Here is a 24299-nt window from a genome sequence, read left to right as displayed (position 1 = left end):
TGCCAGCACATGTAGCTTCTTATGTTCAAAATAGCATTAGTATAGGGAGAATTTCATATCATTATGTCATTTTTCAAAAAAATGCTTTTGTTTTTCTACTCCCCCTCTAACCTCCCCCCTTCTCTTCCCCATCCGGATCTCCACCATAGCTTCCTTCTGCTTTCAAATTAAAAGCAACCTTCTGTACCCCTGCCTTAACCCCTCTTGTTTGCTCTCCTGGTCTCTATCCAGTTTCATAGCCTATACCCACTCTCAAACCCTCTTATTTACATATATACGAACATTGAAGGTTTGAATTCACATGAGAAAGAGCATGTGATTTTTTACTTTCTGGGCCTGAGTTTCCTCATAATTTTTTCTAGTTCCTTCCATTTTCTCTGAAATGTTAATAACTTCCTTCTTTACAATTGGATAAAGTTCCACTGTGTCTGTGTACCACATTCATTATCCAGTCATCGGCTGATGGACGTAGGTTGATGTCCGTCTCTGGCGATTGTGAACAGAGCATGTAACTCTTCTCAGCTGCCCTATATTGTCCCATGGTTCTTGAACAGTCCGTTCTTTATTTCCTTCTGTTTTTCACTTTGCATTTCCGTTTGGATAGTTTGTCCTTTCAGTTTCTTGATTATTGCCCAGCTATTTGAAGGCATCTCAGGAGCCCAGGGTGTTGCCATTTGGCTGTCAGGAATTCCATCTCTTGGCTGGACTTCCATCTGCCCAGCATGCTGAACAGTTCGCCTCTCCCACTAGGTAGAATTCTGGGTGACATATGTAGGGCAGGAGAGATGTGGTAAATTGTTGTCTAGAAATGGGTGTACATTTTTGGGGAGGTGGGCTTTGATGGTGAGAGGTGGAGTCGGGTAGTCGGGTGAGCAGAGTTCCCCTGCTGGCCCAGACCTCACTGGCCTCATGTGTAGACCCAGGCCATTTCACATAGTCCGTGCTCTTGAGGTCTTCAGCATGCTGTGGGCTATAACTGCTTGTTACTCCATGCCAGGCTCTGCTGGAATCAGAGGTCTTTCATTCTGGCCCAGCCTGCTGTAGGGCAGCAGGTGATCCTGGCCTCGGGTTTGGGCCTCTCCTCATTTTGTCTGCTATGGCACCCAAACTCTGCTTTCTTACCTGAGGTTGCAGACTTGAAGGCTGTTAGGGCCAAATTACATCCCAGCAAGCTTGTGCATATGGCAGGTCACCAGCAGCCCACAGGAGCTCCTTGAAGGAAGCCTTTCCTCCTCTAACATCATCCGACCACTTGATAAGTTGCAGCATGCGTGCACATCAGAAACAGTGCCTGCTCTTGCGCATAGCAGGGCAAACGACAGTCCCATTAACTGAGGTACAAATATGTAAATAGGACCATTGAGTGTCCGAAAGTACTTTATCCCTCCTGATGTGTTTCTACTTGTCAGGAGCAGTTACTATGACATAGTGAATGAGGCAAGACATCTCACTCAGGTGCTTATCAGCGGAGTGAAATGGAAAGTGGCCTTCAGAGCCTGACATTTGTCCTTGCGTTCTTGATCTCACAGCAGTTGTGATTACAGAAACAAGATTAGGCCTGTCAATATCCTGTCACTAGAGCATTCATGATGCCCTGGCCCTCCTTGAGGTTTTTCTAATAATATAAAGAATTTAATATGTTTTTTAAAGATTTTTTTTCTTAGAGACAATTGGCACACCAGGACCTCAGCCACTGCAATCAAACTCCAGATGTTTGTGCCACCTAGTGGGTATTTGTGACCTTGCACTTGCCTCACCTTTGTGCGTCTGGCTTACGTGGGATCTGGAGAGTAGAACATGGGTCCTGAGGCTTCACAGGAAAGTGCCTTAACTGCTAAGGCATCACTTCAGCCCAAGATTTTTTAAAAATATTTTTTAATTTATTATTTATTAGAGACAGAGAGAGTGAAGGAAGCCAGAGTTCAGATCCTGACCTTGCCCTGAATTAGTTATTTCTTAATCTTCAAATTTCATACCAGTTCTCTGTCTTGTTTTCTTTATCAAATGCAGTTAATGATTTTTATGCTGCTCAGTGGGTTGTTCTAAAGATAAACTGGAGCTGCGACCTGCATATCCTCTTATTCTTTGAATGAATTTTAGGAATATAAAAACAAAGAGGGGTACAGGAACACGAGGGGTTAGCACTCAAGGCGTTCTTGCTGTCTACATATTTCCTATGTGAGAGAGTACAAGAATATGGAAGAAAGCCAAGGTAGAAACAGCATTCTTCCTTTCACTAAAATTACCTGTCATAATAAAGGCTAATTAAGGCCTTGTCAACCAAGGGAGAGCTCCTGGTTTTGGGGTGACAGATAGTATGGGAGCCCTGTTGGACGGTTTCCTGGATTCCCGGCTCAGCACTCCACCTGCCTGCTGAAGACTAGATTCATCCACACTGCGCCCTGGGTGCCTAGAGCAGCCTAGCTGAGCTCAGAACACAGTTGAGACAAACCAAAGCATCACCACCTTCATTTCCTTCGTTTCCTCTTGGGTGACCTGTCGCACACAAGTGACACCTGGGGCCATAAAGCACAGGTCTAAAGCAGGGGACAGCCAGTGACTGAGACCATGTGGTCTGCAAAGCAGAGGAGTGTAACATCAGGCCCGATGCCCCCCACCCAAAGTTTGCCTGGGAGCTAGGGATGTAGGTCAGCAATAAAGTCATGTAGAAGCCCCTGGCTTTGATCTGCACCAGAACCAAGGTTTGCCTACCTGTTAATAGTGCACTGTTTCTCTCCAGTGCTTTCACTGAGACAAATGCAGGTCTCGTTCTTTTATTTACTTAATTAATCTTTGGTCTATATTCTAACATCTAAAATAATGAAAGTAATTCTTAATTATTAATGAGAATACATCTTGATTTTTGTTTTAGTACTCAAGAGTAATGATACTAAAGAGATGTTACAGTCTATCCATTTGTGAGAGAATGTGCCATTTCCTTTTTCAAGTAGAAAAGTTTGTTGAAGACATGGGGGATAAAGGAAGAGGATATGTTTTAAAACTGCTCTTGAGAAATGCAAACAGTCAGAAGAAGGTTGCCAAGCGTTTTACAGAATGAATTATCAGAGGGCTGGGAAGATGCTCCAGGTGAAAGTTGCTTGCTGGCAAAGCCTGTCAGTCCAGCTTCGATTCCCCAACCTCCTGTGAAGTCAGGCAGGCATTTGTTTGCAGTGCAAGGGACCCTGACATGCCACCCCTCCCCTTACATGCTCATGAAAGAAATAACTTTTTAAAGGTTCAGGATAAATTAATAACTGCTTCGGTAAATACATGAGCTTGAAAGAAAAGTGCGGTGGGGGAGCCCTGGGGCTCAGAAGAGATGCAGAGGGCCTTCCACCCTCACGCAACGTGTAGGGTTTCTAATGTGGAAGACCAGCGACGACTGGGAAATAATGAGAGGATTTGAGCACAGATGGGGTCAAAGGTGATAATATCGTTTTATTTTTTCTCCTTTCGTAGTGACGATAAGAGCATTGTTATTTCTTTATTTTCTTTGTTCATACCCTTACCTCTCCGGGACCTATAGTCCCAGCCTGGCCTACTTAGTGGGGCCCTCATGCCCCACCCCTTCGCTAGTAAAGAAATATCTTTAGTAAAGATGACTGCATTACCGTATTTATGGGAATTTATTTCTCCTCCTCTTTAGCACTTCCACAAGGAAAACTAGTCGGGGTAGCAGCAAAAGGGTGACTTGTGAGGAGAGTCAGTGCTGAGGCTTGAACCCAGGCACGCTGAGCAGGCACTTTACCCCCAAGCTCACGCCCAGCCGAAGGCTGAGAATCCCTGAGCCCAGGAGGGAAGCACCTGATGGCCGCTGTGCTCTTCCTCTCAAGCCTTATGTTTAGACGGTCTCAGAAAGATGTTTGCTTTTAATCGTGTATTTGAGGCATTTCGAAGCTGAGCATGTGTAACGTGAGTTGGAAATGCCAGGTGTGTAAGTGTCGTGAGAAACACAGGAGACGACAACGCATTCGAAGCTGGCTGGCTCTTGGGAGTCGAGTCACGTTGAGCAGTCATGAGGCCCTGCGTCCATCACCCCTGTCCCTTCAGGAACACCCTTCCCCGAGTCTCCTCTGGTGAAGATGGCTATTCTAGAGAGACGTGGGAAGAGTGCTGCTTATCGGGAATGTGTGCAAAAGAGTGACGATGACATTGGGACAAGCTCAGGAAGAAGCAGTGTTCTGTTTGAACCAAGAATTGCTTTTCTGTTTTTCCACAGAATGACATCACGCCTTTACATGTGGCCTCCAAAAGAGGAAACGCAAACATGGTGAAGCTGTTGCTTGACCGAGGAGCGAAAATCGATGCCAAAACCAGGGTAAGAGAGCCGTCCAAGAGCATGTCTGTCCTGTTCCCTGGACACACAGACCCTTTCCTGATCTCTCTGCAAGTGGATAAACATGGCATCATTTTTCTTTGATTAGTTATAGTCCCTTGGAGAATGATTCTACATTTATCCTCCAACTAAGGAGGCCATCCACATTTATGCATCTTGGTACATGTTTAAATAGTGTCTGGCTTTAATTATTGGACCAAAGCCTCAGGTCTACCAGTTTCATTGAACTAAATATACAAGAATTATGTGACATCATTGAAAGCTGAACTATTGGTCATTTTCATAGTGAAAACTTTATCTTCTCCCCTGTGTGGATGGTGGGAATCTAAAAGGGCCTTGCTGCAATAGAAACAGCATGGATATTCATCAAGAAATTAAAAGTGGGGCTAGAGAGATGGCTCAGCAGTTAAGATGCTTGCCAGCAAAGCCTAACAGCCTGGGTTCAATTCCCCAGTCCCCACATCAAACCAGATGCACAAGTGCCACATGCATCTAGAGTTTGTAGTAGCTGAAGGCCCTGGTATACCCATTCTTTTTGTCTGTCTCTCTCTCTTTCTTTCTCTCTGCTTGCAGATAAATAAATAGATGTAATATTTTTAAAAAGAAATTAAAAGCATGACTATTACTTGTAAGTATATGTCCAGAAGAATTGAAAGCAACCTCTCCAGGACATATTTGCACGCTTGTGTCTGTTGAAATATTTCTACAAGAGTCAAAATCTGGAAATAACTTAAGTGTCTATTCAGTCAAATGAATTTTATGGTACATAATATATCTAAAGACCAAAGGAGCTGACTGGTGGTATAGGTCAGTGATAAAGAATGGGCTTACATGCCTGAGACTCAGGTTCAGGACCAGCACCCAGGAAAACCAGTATCATGTAAATCGACAGCAGAATGGTGGTTGCTAGGTGATGGGAAGAGGAGCTGTCTGGGGATCGAGATAAAGTATGCCTTGTGGCCTATTAGACCACAGTATCAGTATCGTTAACAGCACCATTGGAAGTGGCTTCCAGGGTAAATTTTAGACTGTGTATTTTATCACAACTGAAACTTGTAAATTAAAAAAATGTATTTTGTTTTTATTTATTAATTTGACAGAAAGAGGGAGAGAGAGAGAGAATGGGAACACCAGGGCCTGTAGCCACTGCAAACAAACTCCAGATGCATATATCCCCTTGTGCATCTGGCTAATATGGGTCCTGGGGAATCAAGCCTGGGTCCTTTGGCTTTGCAGGCAAATGCCTTAACTACTGAGCCATCCCTCCAGCCCACAACTGAAACTTTTTAAACTTTTCCAATTCCTGCCCAGATGTGAGATGCTCATGGTGTGCTGTTTTATTTTTGTGGTATTGGGGGCAATGTGGGGAGGTAAACACATGGCCTTGCATGTGCTGTGGTAAAAGGTTTATTTGGCATTTTCCATGGGCCCGGAAAAGAACTGAGACTTAGAATCTAGCTTGAGTATGGTCTTTGAGCCTCGCCATTTGACTTAGGAAGGCTAGTTAACCTTTCTGTTTAGAATTTTGCCATCTAAAGTCGAGGAAAGTGAATTAACATCTCGAGGCCCTGCCTCAGAGACCAAGACGAGCAGTGTGCCTCATGAAGAAGACCCGAAAACTACCGGTCATGACTCGCATGTCTCAGAGTCGCAGTTCCTATCAAAGCTCCAGCCATGGGGCTTTCTTTGTCCACGTTTCATGTATTCATTGTGATACCTGAGCATGGGCCAGTGTAATAAAAAAAGCAGTGTCGCCATATACACCCACTGACTGAGGAATTTGAGGGATCAGCCCCCAGTCTTGCAACTGTCCCTTTGGCAGTCCATTGCCTGCCCTTTCCAAGAGCCCCAATCTCCATGTGTTAACTAGCATGCAACATGACTCAGTTCCTGTCAGGATCTGACCTAGCACTTCATGTATTATTCACGGCATGTATTCTCTCAGCCAGTAAGTGGCCACTGAATGTTTGCCATGGCCTGAGGAGGCAGTGGAAGAGCAGGACCCACCGCACGTCCCCTGCATTCATGGAGCTGATGCGCTGTGTGTTTCCTAGACTCTGTCCCTCTCCCAGCAGCCCTTGGTGTTCAGCAGCGCCCTCACTTCTATTTCCTGATGAGGACTGCTCCTGGAAAGTGTGTATGTATCTTACAAGCTCGATAGAGGAATGTGGAGAATGATGGAAGTTGACCCCCCGCCCCCAAAGGACCATCTACTAAAAATGAACTAATTAGACTACCTCACTAGAGAGGAAAAATGAGCAGGGGTCTAGGTTGGTTGCTCTCTCATTCTGAAATAAAATACCCACCAGAAGCAGCGTATGGAAGGAAAGGGTTTATATTCAGCTTTTGAGTTTCAAGAAGTCTCGAGGTGGGGAAGTAGGGCAGGAGTGGATAGGTAGCATTGCACCTTCACCGCAGCAGAGAAGGAGAGAGCACAAAAGAACAAGTGGAGATGGACTGAAGCACCTTGCGTCCACCCCCAGGAGTGCACCTCTTCCATTAAGGTTTTGCCTCCTAAAGGCTTCCCACACGTCCCAAATAGCGCCACCAACTGGGGAGTAAACGTTCAAACCCCGGAGTCTATGGGGACATTTCACATTCCTACCACCAGGGTATCATTGGTCTGACTGCAGCATGTTTCAGAAAGAAGGAATTGTCATTATATAAGAAAGCCAGAAGGGGCTGGAGAGAGGGCTCAGTGGTGAAGGTGCTTGCCCCACAGCCTAACAACCTGGGTTTCATTCCCCAGTACCCACATTAAGCCAGATGAATAAAGTGGTGTGCACATCTGGAGTTTGTTTGCAGCAGCAGCTGGAGGCCCTAGCGGGCCTGTCCTCTCTCTCTCTCTCTCTCTCTCTCTCTCTCTCTCTGTGTGTGTGGTGTGTGTGTGTGTGTGTGTGTGTGTGTGTGTGTGTGTGTGTGTTCTCTCTACCCCTCTCTCTGCTTGCAAATCAAATAAATAAAAATATTTTTAAAATAAAAAAAAGAAAGAAAGCTAGAGCTTCTGTCCAGTGCTGGGCCTCTGCTAAGCACAGGCTGCTGGAAGGCACGTGACGAAGGACAGAAGAGACACATTGCTCATGCCTGCCTCCTGGTCATGACAGAGGTGGAGGATCGGGTGAGCGTAGGGAAGACACTTCATGAGGGTTTCTGAGAGGAGCAGAAGGCAGGAGAAGACAATGGGTCGCCTGCCCTCCACTAGGGTTTCAGTCGGTATGTGGATTGCAAATGACCCTACTTCTCCCTCTCTGGACGTGGTCTTGACTCCCGAGAACAGCAACATGACTTAGCACCTCACGTCATTTACCAAAGGTATTTGTTACCTCTTTTTTTTTTCTTTTTCCTGTTATTGTGAGCAAATACCTGTCGAGAAAGAACTTAAGGGAGGCAAGGTTTCTGCTAGCCTACAGTTTGCCGGGACAGGCTGTCCCTGCAAGAAAGGTATGCCAGCACAGGCTCTACGTTGGCAGGAGTGTGTACTTAGGACTGCTCTTGGCAGAACAGGAACCAGACAGTGAACAATAAAACTTCAAGAATTATAAAAACAAAAAGCAAAGACAGCATTCGCAGCTGTAAACTAATCACACAGACCTTCCGGGAGTTCGGCTGGGATATGATATAGAGTCCTCGTGTCTCTGTTCAATGCATTTCAAGGAAGCTTCTCCAAGGCCACACCACACACCTCCCCACCCCCACATCTTACTGGCTAGTTAACATGCGGCCTGTTAGCTTAGCCTTCTAGGACAGCCAAACCTCAGTCCCTAGAGTGCTTCCTGTGGGAAGTGTGCTGAGGTGTAAATACATATCAGGGCAGTGTTTTGAATCTGGTCTACGTGCAGCATTCTGATCTTGAAAGGATTCATCAGACTTGGTTTATGTTTTCAACAAGAGGTTAATGACTTTGATTCTTTTTTTTTTTTTTTTTTTTTTTTTTTTGCATTTTCGAGATAGGGTTTTCCTCTAGCCCAGGCTGACTGAAATTTATTCTGTATTCTCAGAGTGGCCTCAAATTCACGGAGATCCTCCTACCTCTGCCTCCTAAGTACTGGGATTAAAGGTGTGTGCCACCATGCCCGGGTATGGCTTTGATTCTTCCCCCCCCCCACCCCCCAGGTAGGCTCACTCTGGCTCAGGCTGACCTGGAATTTACTCTGTATTCTCAGGGTGGCCTTGAACTCACAGCAATCCGCCCACCTCTGCCTCCCAAGTGCTGGGAGTAAAGGTGTGTGCCACCACCACCCAGTGACTTTGATTCTTAATACATGATATTCTTTGCTAAGGATGGCCTGCTGTACCTTTTCATGCAAGTCTCGCTCTCTTTAAAATTCGTGTGTTTGGCACCTGTGGAGGAAGAGGCTCTGTAAGATGGGCTCTTGCCGTTGACACTTCTTGGGCATCACTTCCTGGTCCAGGCAGAGACTCCAGAGTCCTTATCCTACAGCCACTTTAACTTCTCCCTGTTGAATTATAACAGCAGCCGTGCAGGTATTGATGGTTTCACACAAGGGCCAGTGTTGGAGACAGTCAGGAAGAACCAGGATCCAACTCCCCTTCCAGCTGTCAGCCAGCCTTCCTAGTAAGACGCCCTGCCCCATCTCATGAGCCTCACCAGCCCCACAGGGCGCCCTGAGTTAGCCTTGGCGCTAAGAGGCACGCATTGTGCTCAGTATCTGTAGCACCTAGTACATGCTAGATACTCAGTGTGTATTTGCTGGACATATTAAAATACAATATTCCTTCGTGTTAACATCTGTCTAAAGTGCTTACTTGGCTTAACTGTATACTAGCTCTAAGGTAATGGAACTTTTTTTTCCTCCCTGAACATAATAGCATTTAATTCACTTGTGAGAATAAAGAGAAACTTATACTTGGGTAGAAGACTTCCAGAGTACCTACAATCTGCTAACGATAAGGTTCCCGCCTCTCGAGAAGGTGTCAAAGGGTACATGATGTCTTTTAACTTTAGCCTGTGTGCTTCCAGAAATGAAATTCTCTCATAAAAAATAAAATTTAAAAATACTTGAAAGTACCTTTACATATTTAAACTCTAATTTTATGAAATTTACAATCACGTAATATATTTTCCTATTCTAAAGTTCTACAAAAATGATTTTAAAAATAAGGTGAAGTTTATAATTATACAAAATCGTATCAAAATATAGTCCCCAAATTAAAACAAATGGAATTACATTGCAGAGTTCTCATAGAGTGCATGGTATCATAGTTCATCATAGGTACCATCAGTAGGTAAGTAGATAGATAACAGAATTACAAATAACAGACTAACTAAGGAAGACAAGAATAGATAGGAGATACAAGTAGAAAACAAACAGTATCTGCATGGCTTCTACTCATAGAAAGCTGTAGTTTTTAGCATGGAAAAGCAGAAGGATCCTCCTTTATCTTCATGTTAAACATACAGAGTGAACAGCCTTTCTTTAGAGAAAGAAATAACAGTGCCATAAGTAAATGGTAGGAATGAATTCTGGACCTTAAAGAATATTGGATGTTGGTATTTTTGTAGCTTGCTGGCATCATAGAGGAAACCCAGCCTTTCCAAGGCAGGTCTGTGCACATGCTCACTCCAAGCTTGTACTTGCCACGTGACCTTAGATAGGTGCGTCAGGCCCCTGGAGCAGCTTTCCCGTTTATAAATAGAAGCACTGACGCTTTGCTCATGGAATGGTTGTCAAGATTAAGTAAGACCCAAGGTACAAAATGCCCAGAATCACAAATATTCAAGAAACAGGATGTCACTTCCTCTCAGGTTAGCTCTGGAACTACATAACATTTAAAATTGGGGATACACTGGAATTTTGATGATGTTTCCAATATGAGAATAGCTTTTTTTCTATTAGTCTATAATTAGAGCCCTTTAGCTTATTGCTGGCCACCACTATAATCCCTTTTCCAGGGCACTATCTCCATTGCTTTGACTGCTTTCAGCCTCCAATTAAATATTCATCCTTCGTTAGATTCACAATATATCCACAGAATTCTCCTAGCTTGACCTCCTCTTCTTTTTTCAGAGTGAGGTTTTTGCCTTGGAAGGAAAGAGAAATGGAGAGGAGTGTGGAAGATAAAATAAATGTGTTACTTTAAATATATATATATAAATATATTCTAAGTCATGTATTTGTATCCCTTCATTCTTGGCTTAACGGAAATTCCACGTGAAAGGGGCATAAAGTGTGACCATAGTCTTAGGTGTTGCATCTGCTGTCCTGCTCAGTGCTCGTGACAGATCAGACCGGAAAGAAGCCCTTTCCGTGCGGAGGGCTGGGCTCTCAGGACAACAGAGCGGAGCATTCCTTCCAGCCAACAAAGTGCAGCTCCCCCATCACTAATAAGACTACTGCCACTGAAATGAAATACGATTCCTGGACTAGCCAGTGTGTGTGGACTCGGAATTCTGCCCAGGGGAAATGTATTCTCTGTTAGTCCTTTAAAAATCAAGGGAACTGGAAAATAAATTACCAACCCCATGCAGTTCCATTCCCCTCCCATCATGTTACTATGGCAACCCAACATCCCACTCTCCTCCTCTCCAGTCTAGCTACACACACAATTGCCTTTGTTTAGCAGTGTCCAACTGGAAGGTGACATTGTTGCATGCTGAAGAATTGCTTTCTGGCCCAAAACGCATTCTCGGTGACTGTGTACATATATTATGGATTCACAGGAGTTGGAAGCAAGTGAAAATCCTTATTATGTCAAAAAAAAAAAAGCATTGTTCTCACGTAACAGCAAGGACCCTGCATGTGTTGTGTTGTGTTGCCAAGCGGAATGTCCACAAAAGCTCATATTATGCTTATAATACCTGCTTTACAAAAGGGGAATCTGATTTAGAGCAAATTCTGACAGCAAAAAGACTGAGTCATATTCTTAAATGTGATCTCACATAACAATTCATTTATTCTATTGAAAATTGCTTTCTGGGAGGATAAGATCCTTTGGTTGTGACAGGTTCTTGTGTAGCCCAGGCTGGCCTCAAACTGATCCTTAGCAGAGGATGACCTTGGACTTCTGATTTTCTTCCCTGTACCCCAAGAGTACTGGAATTATAGGCATGTTCCACCACACCTTGTTTAAGGATAAGATATTTTAACAATAATTCTGAAGAAGACAAAATGAGTCTAAAACCAAAAAGGATAATAAAACACGGAATTTTTGCCAATAAACTAAAAAAATAGTTTTAAGGACAAGCTTGAGGGTTGAGGATGAAGTTGGTAAAGCGATTCATGAAGCCCCGGGTCTAACCCCAAGCACTTCATAAAACCAGGCACGGTGGCGCATGCTGCTATACCAACTCAGGGCTCCAGCTTCCCACCAACCTACAAGCAACCCAGCAGCTGTGCCAACCCTCCCCATGCAGCTGGGCAGTCATAACATCCTGCCCAGCATTTTCATGAGGCATGTCTCCAGCTGTGACTTGGGCTGCTTGAAGAGTCACCCAGGGTGAAAAATGCCATATCACATTGGCAGATGTCCCAGAGGAGCCCGTGTGAAAACAGAGAGAGGAGACAAGGCCCATCAGCCGGGCTGTGATCAAGGTGGGTCTTTAACTTAAGCTCCAACTCATGGACTTGACCTTGGGGGACTTGCTGACTTTGTCATCACAGTTAAATGACTAAAGGATGAGAAATGTCCCCTTTCCATCCTGACTGCGCAATGTCAACATGAGTTCAGTACACATCAGAGGCTGCAAAGCCAGAGCATGGCTAAGTAAGTCTAACAGGGACTGAAAGAATAACCACAAGGACTTGGTCTTTCTTGTCCCTCCCAGGACCCTCCATGTCTGCGGTTCCTGATGGGTATGTAAAGCTTTCACCTCCCTCAGCGCTGTCCCGTGTGGTACTAAGGATAGACCTGGAGCCTTAGGCATAGGCTAAGCAAGCACTCTGTCACTGAGCTATGTCCACAGCCTCTCTTGCTTCATTCTGACTTTACCCTGTGTAATTTCATAGCTTTGAACCTTAGAGTTTTCATTTTCAAGTGAAGATTATGCTTGTGTTGTAGGAGTGATTATGAGGCAAAAATAAGCCTTCAGAAAAATGCAGGGAAGTACAAAAAGGTCAGAATAGAGAAGACTCGTGATTGACCATGAGGCAAATAGTAGTTTACTTTAGACTGAAATATGTTTGATATTGTTTATAATTATAACTCATAATTTTAAGGTAGACTAGCAAAAAAAAAAAAAAGGCATGTCTGTAAGAAGGAACAGTACACCTTGAAGGTGGTCAAATTTGCTGTGAGCTGGATGAACATATTGCACATAAGACTTTGATTTAAGGGAGAATAACTTTCAAGGATAAAGAAGATGAATTACAAATACTGATTGTTCTGTGTGATCTTAATTTGCAAATGTCTATTATTCTAACATCTACACATTCTTAAGGTCTACTTAAAGACAAATGAGAGGCAGGTGTGGTGTCACATATCTGCAAGCCCCACTGTTGGAGGGATCACAAGACCAAGGCCAGCCTGGAAGACATAGAGAAAGCTTATCTCAAAAAATTTTATTGGGCTGGAGAGATGGCTTAGCAGTTAAGGCGCATACCTGTGAAACCTAAGGACCCAAGTTCAATTCTTCAGGTCCACATAAGCCAGATACACATGGTGGCACATGCATCTGGAGTTCATTTGCAGTGGCTAGAGACCCTGGCATGCCCATTCTCCCTCTCTCTTTCTCTAATGAATAAATAAAATCTTTAAGTAAATTCTTTAAAACAAACACTGGGTATGGTTGCTTATGCCTATGATCTCAGCACTTGGGAGGTGGAGGCAGAAGGGTCAGAAGTTCAAGATCATCCTTGACTGATGGCAAGCTCAAAATCACAGAAGAGGAAAGAACAATTTTGACTTTCCAGTTCACAAAAGCCAATCAGGAGGCTGCAAATGTGTGTGATATGTCCCTGGAGGAAGGGAGAAAATGATTGCCATGTTATTTCTCCTTCAGAGATCTTCAGTCTTTGTATTAAGAAGACATTGGGACTTTGTGGCAGTTTTTTAAATATATTCCAATATTTTGTCTACTAAAAAAACACCATTTCCACTTAAAAGACTTCTATAGTTTTGTTGAAAATCAAATATCTTAAATCAGCATAAAAGGCAGAATATTTATATTTAAATGTCCCCAAAGAATGTTCAAATGGGGCCATATGCTCTTTATGACTTTAATATTACTTTAACAAGTGTTAACAGCACTGTTTTGGGTTACACCTGCCTGCTCATATGTCACTGTAATTCATGTCACTTTCCAAAAAATGACATTGGTGTTCTGAACCAAATTTTGACTATGGGTAGCTGTTGCTTATGTTGAGGGTGGCTTTAGTCAATTGCAGGCACCTTGCAGCTTGAGAACACAGAGGCAGCCGTGTGGCAGTGGCAGCCAGAGGCTGTCTTCTCAGGAAATCATTTAAGCTCTTTTCAATTTAACGCTTTAGACTGGCATGTAGAGCAATATGTGATAATCAATAAACACAGAAGCATAAATTACATTGAGTAAAAGTGTGCAGGAAATGGAATGGAAACAGACGTGCAAGAAAAAAAAAATCAGTGTAGAATTACTGTTACAAACTCCTGTTATAAAAGTTTATTCTGGCTGGAGAGATGGTTTTGTGGTTAAGGCACTTGCCTGCAAAGCCTAAGGACCCATGTTCAACACCTCAGATCCCACATAAACCAGACACACAAGGTGACACATGTGTCTGGAGTTTGATTGCAGCACCCGCAGGCCCTGGCGTGCCAATTCTCTCTCACGTCTCGCTTGCGCATGTGTGCCATTTCACTCTCTCTTTTTGTCTCTCTCTCAAATAAATAAAAACTTAATTCTTTGTATGCTAATAAAGATAATTTCTATAAAATGTACTGCCTTTCTAGAATATGCCATCCCTTCTCACTGAAGGTGTCAACTTTCTTCCTCAGGATGGCCTGACGCCGCTGCACTGTGGGGCCAGGAGTGGCCATGAGCAGGTGGTGGAAATGCTGCTTGACCGATCTGCCCCCATCCTTTCAAAAACCAAGGTACGTAACATCCCTTCGGGTTTCTGAAAGTTAGACTGAATCCACCTTTGAATCCCTTGACCGGGTGTTTAATCGCGCGCCTCCAGAATCACAGAGGAGGAATAAAGAATGGTCATGGTGCTTGCTAGGTGGTCTCCAGATCTGTGGAGGAGTTCATGAACCCTTTGTGTAGACCTCACCTACCACAAACCGATTCTGCTTGTGTTAAACAGCTTCCGCACTCAGACAATATACCAGGATCAGAGTACCCTCCTGCCACCCTCCCTTTTGTCTGTCCCCTGTCCCCCCCCCCCGCCCACCACCACCACTGAATCCCTCCTTCTTTCCATTCCTCTATCTTCAATTTTGGTATCATTTTCCCTCCTATTATGAAGGTCTGCATAGGTTTTGCACGTTGTTTTTCAACCATTTCCAGAGCCCTACTACTTGACTTTATGAAATTTTTCAACTAAGAAATGATTGCTCTTCAAGAAAGACTAAAAAAGATCTCCATCCCCCAAAGTCTGGGTGCTGGCTCTCTTCCTCTAGCCTCCCCAGTTTATTTCCTGAGAGTTCACACATAGAGTTGGGCTGCCACATACTCAGTGGTAGAGTGTTTGCCTGACATGCATGAAGCACTGGCAAAACAAAACAAAGGCAATGTCCACTCCTGGGCCATTTGGAGACTTAAGAAGCAAGACAGCTTGTCTGTATCGTACCCAGAAATGTACTCGGGTGGTGTGTCGGCACACAGAACTGTTCCGTTCCACGTTCATTAAATCATATGCTCAGCTTGAAATTGCTCAGAGTAGAGTGTATACTGCATGGACATTGGCCTCGGGGATGTAATGAACTTTCCTTTTTCAAAGGTTAGTTGTTAAACCTTGGTCCACATGATCTCCCAAGACATGTTCCATCCTTCTGTGTTCTGTTAGAAGCATGACCACACTTAAACCTGTCATGAGATTGTAGACCTTATACCCGCTATTATTCCTTCTTTTTATATATCTTTTTATAGACAGCTTCCATAAGTATAGACAATAAAACCATGATAATCCCCTCCCTCCACTCCCATTCCCCCCTCTCAGATCCACCCTCCATCGACTCTCCTCCCCCTCCCAATTAGTCTCTTTTGTTTTGATATCATCGTGTCTTCCTGTTCTGTAGGTCTTATGTAGGTAGTGGCTACAAGGTCATGAATACCAAGGCCATTATGTGTGTGGAAGATCGCCTCATAAGTAGTCCTGCCCCTTCCTTCTTTCTATGTATGGAGGCGTGCAGAAGGACTCAACACCTGTGTGGACTTCACCCTCTCAGTTAGTTTACTAGGCTGAAGAGAGAGCTCTGTGGGCAGTGTGCTTGCCACACAAGCATGAGGACCTGAGCTTTGACCTTTCAATTCAATTCAAATGTCTTCTTCTCAAACAGGTCATTTTTGACCACTCGGCTCACCTCCTGCCCTCACCAGTTCCTTAAGTTCGTCTTGTTTGACCCGTTTTCGTTTCGTTTGGCGCTCAGCACGCCATTGTGAAATAACCTTCTTGTCATGACTTGCTTGTTGTCTTGTTGTCCGGCTTTCTTTGGTCAGAACGTTTCCTTGTTCTGCCCGGTTTCCCCAGATGTGCACCTAGGTTAGTGTAGAGTGCACATTAGGTCATGGGTAAATGTTTGTAGAAAGAGAAGTACGTGGAGAGATGCATCTATGTCCTTGAGGCGGTCTGTCCATCCTGAACCCATCACCTAGGAGCCGCGCCTTCACTCTTTCCCTCCCTGCGAGCCAGTTTCCCGCCCAAGTGTGCGGATTTCTTTCCTTCCGTGTCTGACACTGCTTCCCATTTCTGGTCTCAGTAAGTCACGTGTCCTCTGGGATCTTGTTTCTTCATTTTGCTGTGCTTTCCCCCAGGAAAAGAGCACACAGAGCCCAGGTGCCTTGGCAGGCGTTAGCGCGGCACCTGCTACCTGTGTGGCAGCGTCGCGCTCGGGGTCCTTGCTGTCCCATCCCCTGTCGTTGCACCTTGCTTCTGCTTGGGGTTGGAATGTCTGCAGGCAATATTTTAAGCAGAAATATCCCGACATTAGATGAGGTCTTGAAATAGGTATTGAGCTTTTTAAAAATATGTCTGCAGAGCACTCTGCAGGGCAATATGGGAAAAGATGAATACGAGTTTCCAGCCTTTGAGAAGAGACCATTGGAAAGTGTGGCTAAGGAAGGACGGCAGACTTCATCTTTAGCCCTTTTGTTACTTTTCAAAAGACTGGGACTAGATGACATGTCTTGGGAAATTCCAAAATGCCTGGCTCATCAATGTGTGTTTAATATAACTTTACTTTCAGGACTTATTGATGACAACTTTTTGGAAACTAAATTTGCTGTTATCAAATGTTTTTGTAATTTTTTAAAAAATCTTTATTTATTTAGTAGAGACAGAGAGAGGAAGAGAGAATGGGCACACCAGGCCTTCCAGCCATTGCAAACGAACTCCCCTTGTATATCTGGCTTATGTGGGTCCTGGGGAATTGAACCAGGGTCCTTAGGCTTTGCAGGCAAATACCTTAACCACTAAGCCATTTCCCCAGCCCCTGATTTTTTTTTTAAGCCAAAAATATGTTGAACTGTGTTGTAATAAGGAGAGCTCCTTGTGGTCATTGGATTTGCTAGAAATTTTCTAGGCTCCCCACTTTTTATCCATTTTTTAAAGAAGCTTGTTAGGACTGAAATTTTACTTTTAATATGTTTGTCTTTCTTGTGAAATATAGACCTTAAATGTCTTTCCAAGCTTTGCTTCTTGCTGGTGCCAGATAGTAAGAATGTTATTTCACTGCTAGCTACATCCCCTAGCCCCATTCTAACCTCTCTAGAGGATTTCAGTACCTTATACCTCCCTATTCATTTCTCCTCTGAGATCTTTAAATGAATTTCAACTCCTCCGTTATGCACGTGACTAACACTAAACCAGGTCGATTTCAGCAAAGGCAAGCCAATTAGCTAATCAATGACTTCCTTTCCTCCTTATGGACACAAGAGGGCGCCAGACTGACAGAAATGGAGAGATTTCCCTTTCTACCTTGCTGTGAGGTGAAGCCATGCAAGGCTGTAGTGTGTGTGTTGGGGGGGGGGGGGCGCGCTAAGTTTTCTTCCATTAAGCCAATTCAGTTTTCAATATCAGACATTAGCAATCTATAAGGACCAAAAAATAATAGACTAGTGAATATCAATCTGTTCTTTTACTCTCAGTTTTAAATAAGAAGTCCTATTAATTAAGAACGAAGTCAACTCAGGGAGTACAAACAACATTCCTGCCATGAGAAGTGAGGAGTCGTTTGAAAGTAGATGTAGATCAAACAGTCCTCAGCACCTTATAAAAGGAAAAAAGATTTCAAGATCTAAAGAGAAGCCAGAGCATCTGAAACGCAGGAGTGAGGCTGAGGAGGTGGATCCATGGACACAGTGCTTGGTGGGCAAGCCTGAGGTCCCGGGTTTGGATTCCCAGAACCCATGTAACTCTGTGGACACTAGAAATCAGCTGTAATCTGCATGCTCGTGTGCTGAGTGGGAGGAGAAGACAGCACAAGCCTGCAAGCTCATGGGCTGGATAGCCTTGTGTCTGGGGCAATAGCAGAGCGGACCTGCCTCCAACAAGACGCAGGAGAAGACAGACATTCTGAAGTTGTCCTCTGACCCCCCACATCCACACATTATTCTTACACACACCCACATATGTAGGCATATATGTCATAATCCTATCCTACTGTCCCCTTTTCTCCCCCTCTGATAGCTCCCTCTCCACTGAATCCCTTCTTCTTCCCAAGTCCTCTCTCTTCTGTTTTCATGTCATTGTTTGTCCCTTCTACTGTGCAGGTCTTGTGTAAGTAGTAGTCAGTCACCATGATGTCATAACTACCAAGGCCACTTTGTGTCTGGAAGACAGTGTTAGAGACTCTCCTCCCTCCCTTTGACTCTCACATTCTTTTTACCACCTCTTCCACAATGGTCCCTGAACCTTGGAGGCTGTGGTACAGATGTCTGTCTTAGAGCTGGACACTCCACTGTCACTTCCTCTCAGCAGTTTGGTGAGTTTTGAGTCAGCCTGGTAGGCACCACCATCTGAAAAGAGAAGCTTCTCTAACCAAAAGTGAAAGTAGCATTTATATATAAGCATAAACATAAAATTTCAGAGGTTAGTTTGGTGGGCATAATGTATGCGTGTAGGCAGACAACAATATTAAAATCTAGAGCTTGTAACGTGTTCACAGCTGCACTTTGTTTTGCACTTGGCAAGTTTGCATTTGAGAGGTCAGCCAATAAACCCATTTTCCTTATGTGTTACAGAACGGCTTGTCTCCTCTACACATGGCCACACAAGGGGATCATTTAAACTGCGTCCAGCTTCTCCTCCAGCACAACGTGCCCGTGGATGACGTTACTAATGACTACCTGACAGCCCTCCACGTGGCTGCCCACTGCGGCCATTACAAAGTCGCCAAGGTTCTCTTAGATAAGAAGGCTAACCCCAATGCCAAAGCCCTGGTGAGTGAGTGCTTATGCCCAGTCCAGCCCAAATCCCTGGTGAGTGAGTGCTTATGCCCAGTCCACCCCAAGTCCCTGGTGAGTGAGTGCTCATGCCCAGTCCTTCCTGAATCCCTGGTAAGTGAGTGCTCATGCCCAGTCCACCCAAATCCCTGCTGAGTGAGTGCTTATGCCCAGTCCACCCCAAATCCCTAGTGAGTGAGTGCCCCTACCCAGTCCACCCCAAGTTTCTTGCTGGCATCGTGCCACTTTGCACCTGAAAGAACAGCTTTGAAAGAGATACAACTAGAATTTCTCCTTTAAATAAAGTGTGCTCTCTCAATTTTTTTTTTCAAATATGTTCCATCATCTACAAAGCCTTGTCCTCCTGTGTGAGTCAAGCTGACGGAGCTAAGTTGTTAGTTCTTTGAGGCCCATATAGGATTCTATATCATTTTGAAAAGACTGAGGTGGTCAATTTCATCTTCCTATAGGTCAAGTGATAATTCTTTATAAAACCCGGCAAGTGAATGAAATCCTGCCTGCCTTTTCCTTTTGCCGGCCTTTGTCTTGGTTTAGTTTCCAGTCTTAACACTTAAAAATAACTTGTTCTTATCATCTTTAGTTGTGCTATACTTTGGTTTTCTTGGCAAGATGGTGTTTGCCATTGGAGAAAATAAATTAAATGGTTCTAACTTAGCAAGCTGTTTGCATTATTTCAGAATAAGCACCCATACTTGGGGGAAAAATAAGTCCCCCAGTTTTAGGTAAAGCCAAAGTTTGCCAGCAATTTTGTGAAAAGAGCTGTATTCCGTCAACCCTCTCAGGAAGATCTCTGCTACTTTCTGATAGTGTGGCCACTCTCTTGTTTCACAGACCCATAGCACCTCTGGTGAGCATGAGCTCTGAAATTCAGAGGTGCCAGGCAGGAACAAAGAGCTCTCGACCTTCCCGTCAGCCCTATTGCCATTACAGTTGTAAAACCTTATGCCTGTGTGCTGTTTCAAGCACTATTCAAGGCCTAGCATGTCAAATCCTCCTAAATCGGAGGAGGAAGGGAAACAAATCAGCAATCATGACTCATTTTTCCATACAAGAAAAAAAAAAAAAGATCTTAAAACAGGGTGTGGACTCTTACCCTCATTTTCCTATGACTCTAAGAAATTTCACAACCTATGGAAATTGTAACCAGTCACTCTAGGATGGAGGGCAGCCAAAGACATAGTCACACCCGTGCTGTGACTTGTACCTAGGCTCTTATGTGGGCCCCAGTTTACAGCTGTCCACCGAGCTGGACAATATGGTGCAGTCTTTCTGTTTGGGGGCAGGAAAATGAAGTAGGTGATTTGTTTAAAAGCCAATTCTTTTATTAGTTCAATATTAAAGCAAGTGATCTAAAGATTTTTGAAGCATTGCTGGTTCAGCATCCTGGGAGTCGGAACCTGCCTGAATCTTAAAGCGTTTGAGAATTTGTATTCATTTATATCTGCATTGGGAACGTCATATCATGCACCAGAGTAGTGAGAGCGGGAAAAGGTTGACTGTGGGAGCAACCTGCTTTTGCTAAGCTGGTGTACTCATTACTTTTCTTGTAACTATGACCAAAGACCTGACAAGAGGCAGCTTAAGGGAGGAAGGGTTGATTCTGGCTCACAGTTGTGGGGAGCACGATCCACCGTGGCAGGGAAGGCTCAGTGGCCGAAGCAGGAGGCGCACAGTGAGGAGTTCTGTTGCTCAGTTTGCTTTCTGTTAGTTAAAATTCAGTCCTGGAGCCCAGCCCAGCCTGTCAGATGGCAGTGCCCATCCTCAGGGTGGGTCTTCTCACCTCAGTTAACCTAATCTGGATATTCCCTCAGAGCCATGCCCAGAGGTTTGTCTCCATGGTGATTCTAAATCCCATCAAGTTCATAATCAAGATTAACTATCACCTGGATTTTGTCTTTTATTTTTTTTGGCTTTTCGAGGTAGGGTCTCACTCTAGCCCAGGCTGACCTGGAATTCACTATGGAGTCTCAGGGTAGCCTCGAACTCTCAGAGATCCTCCTACCTCTGCCTTCCGAGGGCTGGGATTGAAGGCGTGCATCACCACACCCGGCTTCATCTTATTTTTAATCCAGATGTTTTTAAGTGTAAGTTTGAAATAAAGTAGGAAAAGGTGTGCATATCCAGATGTGCATATAACCCCAGCACTCAGAAGGCAGAGGCAGAGGTAGGAGGAGCACTGTGAGCATGAGGCCAGCCTGGTCTATGTAGCAAGTTCTAGACGAGCCTAGGCTATGTAGTAAGACCCTATCTCAAAAAAAATTAATTTGGAAGAGTGAATTTCAAAATAAAATAAGGAAGTGTGTGTCCCTTTTTCTTCCCTCTTAGGAAATTATAACAAATTCTCATTTCCTATTCGTGACCACCTGGGCATCTTATATTCCTAGCTTCTACTCCTAACAAAGAAAATACACTCTTTAACTGCCTAGAGCTTCTGTTATTTTTGGAGTCTTCGCAGCTCATCAGCTTAGCAGGCACCTTTGACAACACACAATAGGGCTGGATTCTGCAGCTGTACTCACACACCTGTGAATTTGTCCCTCGCAGAATGGCTTCACCCCTCTCCATATTGCCTGCAAGAAGAACCGAATTAAAGTAATGGAGCTCCTTCTGAAACACGGCGCATCCATACAAGCTGTAACCGAGGTGAGGGGGGGTGTTCCTGAGGTTGGGAGGGGCAGAGAGCATGGCTTCCACAGTCTGGGTCCCAGGGCCACCGCCAGGGGCCAGTTGGCTTTGTACCATTGCCACAGACTACACTCCACACTGTCTCGGGGAAGTCCTGCGAGGCCTCCAGAGGAGCAGATGCCAAGAGTGATGGGCAGGTGGGTGGATGGGTAAGCGGGTGGTACAAACGCACTCCATGGCCAGAAACCCCAGCCAAAGCTCATAGTACAGGTGAGGACCAATCTGAAACGAAGTCTTGCAGTGTAGTACTGACAGCTGGCAATGGGCTTGAAGTACTGCTAATTGTCACAACTGACAACCCTACTGTCCTCTCTTGAACAGAGGCCAGCAATACCACGAAGCATTTCACAGAACAGGTGCCTACTGCAGTTATCTGGCTGAAAATGCCAAACATCCTGAGGTTGAACACCCCCCCCCCCGCACACCTGCATAGCAAACCTCTGCATTCTTGCAGCAGGGATTGTTCTGTGTAAAAGCTTAGGATGAAAGCTTTGCTGAAGGCGTGGGAGAAATAGGTATCTTTCCTGTGAGCGGACCCGGGGGAATGGCCTGCCCGAATCAGCGTTGACGTTCCACTTGACATGCAAGGCTGCCCAGGCCCCGCCTCCGCCCCCAGCCTCCCTGAGCTCTGAACTGTGGTGCTAACCAGTAGAAAGCCCTCCAATTGGCCCTCACTCGTACAGCTGTCACACCCACTTTGCCAGGCTGGTCTTGCATTCCCTTCCTAGGAAACTGGCTGGCACTAGGTGTTCTTTGAGGGACAGTCACCTGGTCCTATGCATACTTCTATCAAAGCTCTTATCAAGCTGCTCCCCATGACCTAAGAACCCACAGTCGCCTCACTAAGGTCCTCAGATACCCACAGGACATGAAGTTTCGTTAAACCTTTAGTGCTTGGTGTAAAAACCAACATGTCAAGTCTCTCATCTTATGATCATTGCTTGGCTTCAGCCTTAGACTTGTACAATGGCGTATTTGCACTGATTCATAATGCATGTATCGTACTTTAGTTTTTAAATATTTGTATTTATCTGTCAGTGGGTAGAGAGAATGGGCACATCAGGGACTTTTGGCGCTACAAATGAACTCCAGATACATGTGCTACCTTGTGCATCTGGCTGTACATAGCTACCGGGGAATTGAACAGCTTTACAAGTGAGGGCCTTGAACAGCTAAGCCATCTCCCCAGCTCAACAGTTGTGATTTTAAGCATGCAGTGATGAGAGACACGGATGCTGAACTGCTCCTTTAGGACACGTCTGGCTTCGTGTCAGACACCCAGTAACTTTAATTACGGAGTAGTAAGCCGACTTTCAGGGAACCCTTTGTAAAGATTGGAATAGACTACAAGACAGGCTTGCGTCCTTCAGTTTCCACGGAGATCCCACAGCTCCCCCTGCTGGTGGAAAGCTGCCAAGCTAGGACAAGGTTCCCTGTCCTCATTTTCCTCCTAGCTTACTACTATGCCTCCACGCCAGACAGCTAGACGACTCCTCCTCCTCCTCCTCTCCGCCCTCCCCCTCCCCACCCCCTGTCGGCTTCACTGGGTAGAATGCCTTTCATACATTTTGGACACATCTCAAATTTCTATAAACTATCCCTTCCTCTCCCTCAATAAAGGGTCAGCTTTACCTACTCATTTTGTTTTCTTTTTACCAACTCTTGATGTTGAAATTGTAAGCCAATTCTGAAAAGCTGGAAATGGAGCCACTTCACATAAGAAGCCCAAGCAGGCAGCGGTCCTAGAGGTGATGACTGGCTCAGGCGCTTTCAGGTTCTTTTGACCTGTCCAGTCTACTCACACCACGTCATCAAAGGGATGTTTGATATAAAATGCCCTGGAATCAGCAATGTCTGCTTTATAGAAATAGCATCCAAGGAGGGTTATGAGCCCAAATACCTGCATATACACCATTCTCCTCTATTGGCTATTGTAATGTTTACATTAATTTATAAAGTTCATAGTTAGCAAAATGAATGATTGAAAGTGACAATGATTTGATCATTCATTAGAAGGATGGTCTGTGTTGGAGTCTTCTACATGCCTAATACATTCCACTTACTCTGAGTTAATAGGCATTTGTTTAATAATTTTTTTAATGTGTGCATGTGTGTGTGCGTGCATGTACACACATGTGCATGCACACATGTGTTCATGAATATGGGCCTCTTGCCACTGCAAACAAACTCCAGACATATGTGCCAGTTTTGCAGCTGGTTTTAGGTGGGTACTGGTGAATCAAACCCAGGCTGTCAGGCTTTGAAAGCACTTTGAAACCATTGAGCCATCTCTCCAGCCCCATAGGCATTGTTTTTAAGCCAGAGTAGGTGGAAGTAATCACCTACTTGTTGCTGGCATATGTGATCACTGTGTCCCACATGCAGACATACAAACAGACAAGGAATGGTTTGTAACAAAGGGAAAAAAGTCAAAATCTAAGTCAATTTTTCTTCAATCCCTAACAAAATATGATATAAATTCTTTAATGGGTATGAATAAATCTCTCTTATTCACAGGACATGCTTTGGGGAAATGATGACTATGTTTATATGTTTGCCTTATATAATCTGTGACAATAGTGTTCGGTGTCCTGAAATCTAATCAGATCGCTGAGTAGTTAAGATGGACAGATGGATAGATGGGTGGGTAGATGGATGGGTGGGTGGAGGGAGGGAAAGAGAGAGGGATGGATGGAGTGCAAGCATGCACGCACATAGACA

At 44.5% G+C, this 24299-nt stretch overlaps 1 protein-coding gene across 8 annotated transcripts in view; it reads left to right on the top strand.

Annotated features, from left to right (window-relative positions):
- Window positions 1-24299, top strand: part of Ank3 (ankyrin 3) — a 312648-nt gene that overhangs the window by 149832 nt on the left and 138517 nt on the right. For all 8 annotated transcript variants that reach the window (XM_045137121.1, XM_045137120.1, XM_045137119.1 and 5 more), the window contains exons 8-11: window positions 4220-4318; window positions 14264-14362; window positions 18672-18869; window positions 21438-21536. In XM_045137121.1, the coding sequence (XP_044993056.1) occupies window positions 4220-4318; window positions 14264-14362; window positions 18672-18869; window positions 21438-21536 (495 nt within the window). The remainder of the gene's footprint in view (window positions 1-4219; window positions 4319-14263; window positions 14363-18671; window positions 18870-21437; window positions 21537-24299) is intronic.

Source organism: Jaculus jaculus, chromosome 18 (assembly GCF_020740685.1).
Source record: "Jaculus jaculus isolate mJacJac1 chromosome 18, mJacJac1.mat.Y.cur, whole genome shotgun sequence".
Lineage (NCBI taxonomy): Eukaryota > Metazoa > Chordata > Mammalia > Rodentia > Dipodidae > Jaculus > Jaculus jaculus.
This window is presented reverse-complemented; position numbering and strand designations above follow the sequence as displayed.